Source organism: Melozone crissalis, unplaced genomic scaffold (genome assembly GCF_028551555.1).
Source record: "Melozone crissalis strain CALT ecotype California unplaced genomic scaffold, PUWL_Pcris_2 ptg000013l_1, whole genome shotgun sequence".
Classification (NCBI taxonomy): Eukaryota; Metazoa; Chordata; class Aves; order Passeriformes; family Passerellidae; genus Melozone; species Melozone crissalis.
In genome coordinates, this window is record NW_026535791.1 from 31,458,394 (window position 1) to 31,466,092 (window position 7,699).

Consider the following 7,699-nt stretch of genomic DNA (forward strand, 5'->3'; position numbering starts at 1 on the left):
CGCACCGAGCTCCCCGGCGCTGCCATCCTCGCCTCCGCCGCCCCGGCGGCTCCGCGCAGCGCCCGCGCAGCGGGTCGGCATCTTCATGGGCTGCCACCATGCTTGGGCCCTGGAGATTTCGGGCGAAGTAAGTACCGGGCTTGACTTTTCTCTCGCTCTCTTTCCCTCCTTTCTTCCTCCCTTCCTTTCCTCGTCGATTCCCTCCCCCCCCCCCCCCCCGCCCCTTCCCCGCCGGGTCTTCCCTTGCTGTTGCTTTCCACCCCCAGCTCCCCGCCGCTCGCCCCCCTTCCGCCAAAGCCATTTCTCCCAACTCGGGGTGCTGCTCAGTTGGGCGGCAGTGTCCGGCTGGAGCTGCTCTCTCGCTCGCTGCTGCTGTCGGCGGTACTGAAAGCTGCTTCCAGCCGGATATGCAGTGCGGTAATCTAAGGGTTGAACTCTTCGGGGAGAAAAAAAAAAAAAACCACACACACACACACGCAAGAAAAATCCCGATGCAACCCCTTTCCTCTTCTCCCCTCCCCCCCGTCGCCCCCACCCCCTGCCTGCCCCCCCTCAATCTGAACCTCTGTAGGGAGCTGGCGAACAGCAGCACACAGTCATCACAGAGGGGTTTCCAGGGCGGGATTGCAACCTTGCATATAGCCAGCTACAACTTTATTTTCTTTACCTCCCATCCCCCGCCTTTTTTCTTTTTTTTTTTTTTTTTTTTTTTTTGTCAGAGAAAGGGGAAAGGGAGAGGGAGGGAAAATTGTATTTGCCTCTTTTGCTAACCATAATTGAATTAAAGTTGTAAAATGCCTGGGAGTTTAACACTGACCGGGCAGGTTTTCAATAGGTTGTCATTGTGGGTTTTTTTTTTTCTTCTTCTCCGAAGAACTGTTGGCTAATGGATGAATGGATCTGATCGAGCTGAGAAAAAATATGCTAGATACATGCCTTTGAGTAAGATTTCTGCTGCCTCTATGCAGTGAAGCCTTTTTGCTTTGAGTAATTCCAATCCAGTTGACGTCTGGTCAGAATTAGAGAGATTCACGGAGACTTCCGATTTCTTGCTGCATGATTGCCTTTGCTGCAAGTGCTAGTTTTGCAGCCTTGAACCTGATGCCACAGGAGATGTCTTGCAGCACTGAGACTTCTCGTTTTTTAGGATGCGTTCCTCCAAACCAGAGTTGTGTCATGAGGATTGGAGCTCTGAGGTGGACGATAGAAAATGCAAGCCTGGTCCAAGATCCCAGCATTTAAACCTGATGATTTCTTAGTCTTCCCCTACCGACACACAAAATGCATTTATTTTCCCTATTCATATTGCTTTTAGACTAGTAGAAGTAGAAGAAAGCCACGAGGAGTCAGAAAGACAGCAAAAAAGGAAAGGATTTGTTTCCAGCTAGGTGGAATTCGGACATTAAATTACTGACGTAGGGCAATGGTAGGGTTTCCCTTCTACCCTCCTTGGCTTTTAATCAGCCTGGGTGTCTTCTTCCCTAAAGGATGAAGAGCACTGACAGCCATCGCTGCTTATAATCAGTAACTCTGATGTTTGGAGTGTTGGCAATGAGATATTTTCATGAGACCTATTTAGATCTCTCCACTTCTACCAGGCTAGTTTTGCAGAACATTGGGAATAAGCGCTATGTCAGATATGGATGAGACTCCGAAGATGACCTGCATGTTTTACATTTTTCACAAATTTTGGGTGAGTGGTTAAAACATTTCTTTTGAGAGTATGTATGTGTGTGTGTGTGAGAGAGAAAACAGGAGACTTCTGCTTGAAATGAGCTCTGTTACATTGTGTATAACTTGGGAGGGGGTCACATATCAATTAATATTACTTGCTTTTGTAAAGATGCACAATTTCCGTAATTGAAGAGAGCTGTTAAGTGCACTGAAGTAGGAGGTTAATGTATTTAATCTCATCACAGAAGAATTCCTGCACAGAAGTCATCTGGGGGTGCGAGCGTGTGTGCATGTGTGTGTGTGTGCGCGCGTGTGTGCATGTCTGTGTGGGTGGGTGTGTGCTTTGTAAATGTATAGCTGGGGAAAAAACCACCAGCATAAAAGAGTTTTAAAAAATGTGTGATGTGGAGAATGTGTCAGTGTTCCCTCTGTTGAATTAAGATGCCATTTTCAGCACTGAGCATTTTTTCTTTGGATTCCTACCATGGTATTTCCATCACCAGTTTAAAATCAAGGTAAAAGGAGGGGAAGACCTTGGTGCACTGGTTCAGCAGGGAGGTTCTGAAGGGAAGAGGGAGCTGGGTAATAGGGGAGGTGGGAAACCTCGTAAAATGGTGTTTCTTTTCTCTTAAATTAGAAACGTGAAACTGAACTGACAGCCATTTTATGTATATTTATGGGTCTGGTTGTGAACAGGAAATCCAAAGAAGCATTGAAATTCACCCCACACTAACAGAACCAGAGCAATTCCTACTGTGACCTCACCTTTTTAGACACCGCAGGCATTTGACTCAGAAGGAGTTGCCTATCAACCCTTTAATCAAGGCATGTCATCCAGTTTCCAAAAGTGTGTGAATTAGAAGTGACAGGAGGGGGGTTTTTTGGTTGGTGAACAGCAGTCCATTCTCTACCCTACTGAAGACACATATAAACTTTGTTTCCATTTCAAATGTTATGGGGCTACCCTATTATGCTACTTTTTTTTTTTTTTCTCCTTATCCCTACAGGAAATAAAATGCATGCTTGCTGCTCTACAGTAACTTTGGAACAGGACCTCAACAAAAAAATGCATATCTGGATGCTGCAGACGATCGCATTTGCTTTAACATCACTAGTCCTTTCCTGGGCAGAAAGCATCGAGTATTATGGGGAAATCTGTGATAATGCGTGTCCTTGTGAGGAGAAGGACAGCATCTTAACAGTGAGCTGTGAAAACAGAGGGATCATCAGCCTTTTTGAGATCAGTCCACCGAGGTTCCCTGTTTACCACCTCTTGTTGTCTGGGAACCTGCTGAACAGGCTGTACCCAAACCAGTTTGTCAATTACACGGGGGCTTCGATTTTACATCTGGGGAGCAATGACATACAAGACATCGAAACTGGGGCCTTTCATGGTCTGAGAGGCTTAAGGAGGCTGCACTTGAACAATAACAAGTTGGAACTTTTACGGGATGACACTTTCCTTGGGCTAGAGAGTTTGGAATACCTACAGGTCGATTATAATTACATTAGTGTCATTGAACCCAATGCCTTCAGCAAACTGCATCTGTTGCAGGTGCTGATTCTCAATGATAACCTCCTCTCCAGTTTGCCCAACAACCTTTTCCGTTTTGTGCCCTTAACTCACCTGGACCTGAGGGGTAACCGGCTGAAGCTGCTGCCCTATGTGGGCCTCCTGCAGCACATGGATAAAGTGGTGGAGCTGCAGCTGGAGGAAAACCCCTGGAATTGCTCTTGTGAGTTGATTGCTCTAAAGGATTGGCTGGACAGCATCTCATACTCCGCGCTGGTGGGAGACGTGGTTTGCGAGACCCCTTTCCGCTTACATGGTCGAGACTTGGATGAAGTCTCTAAGCAGGAGCTTTGCCCCAGGAGGCTCATCTCTGATTATGAAATGAGACCTCAGACACCACTGAGCACTACAGGGTATTTCCACACTACCCCGGCCTCGGTCAACTCTGTGGCCACTTCTTCTTCAGCTGTTTACAAATCTCCCCTGAAGCCCCCCAAAGGGACCCGCCAACCCAACAAGACAAGGGTGCGCCCCACCTCCCGCCTGCCCTCGAAAGACCTGGGATACAGCAACTATGGCCCCAGCATTGCCTACCAGACCAAATCCCCGGTGCCTTTGGAGTGCCCCACTGCCTGCACTTGCAACTTGCAGATTTCTGACCTGGGCCTCAATGTCAATTGTCAGGAGAGGAAGATTGAGAGCATTTCTGAACTGCAGCCCAAACCCTATAATCCCAAGAAGATGTATTTGACGGAAAACTACATTGCGCTGGTACGCAGGGCAGATTTTGTGGATGCCACTGGGCTGGATTTGCTGCATCTGGGCAATAATCGGATCTCGGTCATTCAGGACCGGGCTTTTGGGGATTTAACTAATTTGCGAAGGCTGTACCTGAACGGGAACCGGATCGAGCGGCTGAGCCCAGAGTTGTTCTATGGGCTGCAAAGCCTGCAGTACCTCTTCCTGCAGTACAATGTCATCCGGGAGATAGAGGCAGGCACCTTTGAATCCGTCCCCAACCTTCAGCTCTTGTTTTTGAACAACAATCTGCTGAGGTCTTTGCCAGGGAACATTTTTTCTGGTCTGTCTCTCTACAGGCTGAGCCTGCGGAGCAACCACTTCTCCTACCTGCCGGTGAGCGGGGTGCTGGACCAGCTGAAATCCCTGCTGCAGATCGACCTGCACGAGAACCCCTGGGACTGCACCTGCGACGTGGTGGGCATGAAGCTGTGGCTGGAACAGCTCAACACCGGTGTCCTGGTGGACCAGGTGATCTGCGAGTCCCCTAAGAAGTTTGCCCAGAGCGACATGCGGGCCGTCCGGGCGGAGCTGCTGTGCCCCGACTACTCGGACATCGTCGTCTCCACGCCCACGCCGTCCCCGGGCCAGCTGCCGGCCAGGACCACCCCCTCCTCCTCCACCGTGCGCCTCAATGGCACGGCGGCGGCGGCGGGCGGCTCCGCGCCCGCGGGCGGCGCCGGCGGCGGCAGCTCCTCGGTGCCGCTCTCGGTGCTGATCCTCAGCCTGCTGCTCGTCTTCATCATGTCCGTCTTCGTGGCGGCGGGGCTCTTCGTCCTGGTCATGAAGCGGCGCAAGAAGGGCCAGGGCGACCACGCCAGCGCCAACAACTCCGACGTGAGCTCCTTCAACATGCAGTACAGCGTCTACAGCGGCGGCGGCCACCACCACCACCCGCACCTCCAGCAGCACCCGCCCCACCGCGGCGGCGGCGGCGGCGGCGGCGGCGGCGGCGCGGCGCTGCCCAAGGTGAAGACCCCCGCCGGCCACGTCTACGAGTACATCCCGCACCCGCTGGGCCACATGTGCAAGAACCCCATCTACCGCTCCCGGGAGGGCAACTCGGGCGAGGATTACAAAGACCTTCACGAGCTCAAGGTCACCTACAGCAGCCACCCGCTGCCGCCCGGGGGGGGCGCGCCGCCGCCCCCGCCGCCCGCGGCGCCCGGCGGGGAGGATGCGCCGGCGCGCAGCCCCGCGTACAGCGTGAGCACCATCGAGCCGCGGGAGGAGCTGCTCTCGCCGGTGCAAGACGCCGACCGCTTTTACAGGGGCATTTTGGAGCCCGACAAACACTCCCCATCCACGCTGGGCACCCCCGGCTCCACCCTCCCCGACTACCCCAAGCTCCCCGCCGCCTACACGTACTCGCCCAACTATGACCTTAGGCGTGCCCACCAGTACTTGCACCCGGGGCCGGGGGACGCCAGGCTCCGGGAGACGGTGCTCTACAGCCCCCCGAGTACTGTCTTTGTAGAGCCCAACAGGAACGAGTATCTGGAGCTAAAAGCAAAACTAAACGCAGAGCCGGACTACCTCGAAGTGCTGGAAAAACAGACCACATTCAGCCAGTTCTGAGAAACAGCCCCCCCGCCCCCCGTCCCCTCGCCAGTCTCAGCAGCTCCTTCTCTAGAGTATTTGTATTTAACAACCACACGCAAAACAAAGAAACGTAAATGCTGACCTCCCTACACACACACACCTCGCCCCCCCCCCCCCCCCCCTTTTTCCCCCTTTAATTCATTTTATTGTAGGGTGAAGTGCCTTGGCACAGGACTTTTCAGCTTCGGGGAATGATTCTGAAAGGGTGTGCTGTTCAGTTTGGTTTGGTTTTGGTTTTTCTTTTCTGTTACTGCATTTGGAAGTCGGAGACCACCTATTGTGTGAAATGGGCACAGCACTGGCACTGTGCGGGTGTCCATGTGTGTTTGGGGAAGGTGGCAGGAGGTTTCATGGTTTCTTGTCAGGTCACATTCAGGATTCAGGTCGTGCTTTTATTTTCTTTTTTTTTCTTTTTTTTTTACAGACATTCTTTAGTTTAATTTTCTCTCTGGTTGAAGAGTACAGCGCACATTTTCCCCTTTTAGCCATGGGTGAGTCTAAATGGCTTTTATGGAGAGATTAGCACACCCCGACTTTAATACAAGGTTTCCTTTTTTTAAGGATGTGTTTGTATACTTTCTGGACTTTTGAATTAAAAAAAAAATATATATTATGATCTTTAAAGGGATCACTGTAGATGTGGACAAATCATTAAAGAGTGCAGAGATATATGATCCATAACTGGTTAGTGAAAATAACTTATTGATGAAATATAAAAAAAATATTTTATTGTAGCACCTATTTTTATATGCACATTAGCATTTCTCTTTCCTTCACTATTTTAGGGCCTAATCTTGCAAATTTTTAACTCACTTGAGTATCTCTATTTGTGAAAGAAGTCCCAGCTTAGGCCTTCATCCTGCAGGCACTTAAGCACATGGACAACTTTACCAATGCGTGTAGTTCTGGAGACTCACTCATTGGGCAAAGTTTGTCAAAAGCCCAAAAAATTAGGAAAGAGGATGCAGAATTCTTCTTACAAGTAAAAATACTGGAATGTTTGAGTGTTTCTTTCTTTCTTTTTTTTTTTTTTTTTTTAGGATGGGGTCCAATGGTTGTGGATTGCTTTAAAGTATTGCACTACAGTGAGAGCTTTTTTCCCAAATCTGATATAGTATCAGAGGACCTTTTAAATCTCTATAGATAATGCCAGTAATGACCAAATCTTAACAGACAATCGGAGACATAAAATCTGATCACAATAGGAAAAAAATCATGTTTCTCTATTGAAAAAATGTGTCTTTTAGCAACCTCCTGCTCAGGAGTGTGGTTGGGCAAACTAGTGAGGGACATGTAGAAGGCATTCATTTTATCAGTTAAAAAAGGTTCATTTTTGATTTGTCGGTTTCTTTTTTTTTCTTTTTTTAAAAAAATTTTGTATTAGTTAACCAAAATATAATGATTTTGCAACTGTTGTAGCCAGTTTATGATTGTTTAGTCGAGTACAATTGCACTTGTACAGATCCACATGTTTACTGGCATCCTGAAAGACCAAATGATGGACTGTACACATCTCTATAAAATGTCTTTACCCCTTTGGGCAGCAGGCAATGGCAAGGATATTCATAAACACAGCATCACTGTAAGATGGGACAACTGATGTCTCATATGTATCCCAGCACATGTGATTTTTTAATAGTTTCTGAATAAACACTTGGTAAATATTTCAAATGTAAGATCCTGAAGTAATGAGTATCTGAACTTTAAAATTTCTGGCCAAAATAATCTGTTTGTACATTGGATTCTCTTTACTAGCAATTAAGGCTCATCAGAAAGATCTAATGTTCTAGGCAAAACATAATGTGTTCTCTGTTTTCGAAACATGACATGTGGTGATTACCAGCATATATAACATGGGTCAGAAAGCAACACAGGGGTATATGTTTCAACAACATATTGAACAGGATAGTTTTATATTTGTGTTTTGTTTCCTTACTGAGGTGTTCTTTAATATATGGAACAGGGTAAGTGGTATTTCACATGTCTTTTCTTTCTTCATTGGTTATTATATTTAATATTGTTTCCAGAGTTGCTCACTAGTACATCTTTTATTGCTAAAGGGCTCTGTTCTATTCTGAATTTCCTACCCATGTACAATCTGTCACTTTCTAC

The 7,699-nt window shown here is 48.1% G+C and overlaps 1 protein-coding gene across 4 annotated transcripts; it reads left to right on the forward strand.

Moving 5' to 3' along the window:
* SLITRK5 (SLIT and NTRK like family member 5) lies at window positions 1-7,263 on the forward strand. Of its 4 annotated transcripts, none has more exons than XM_054271939.1 (3): window positions 1-127; window positions 1,488-1,693; window positions 2,682-7,263. In XM_054271939.1, the coding sequence occupies exon 3, from the start codon at window positions 2,690-2,692 to the stop codon at window positions 5,561-5,563; it is 2,874 nt and encodes a 957-aa protein (XP_054127914.1). In that variant the 5' UTR covers window positions 1-127; window positions 1,488-1,693; window positions 2,682-2,689; the 3' UTR covers window positions 5,564-7,263. The 4 variants fall into 4 exon arrangements, with proteins under 4 accessions (XP_054127914.1, XP_054127916.1, XP_054127915.1 ...); XM_054271941.1 differs by having other exon boundaries at window positions 1,580-1,693; XM_054271940.1 differs by having other exon boundaries at window positions 1,599-1,693.
* The last annotated feature ends 436 nt before the right edge of the window (window positions 7,264-7,699 follow it).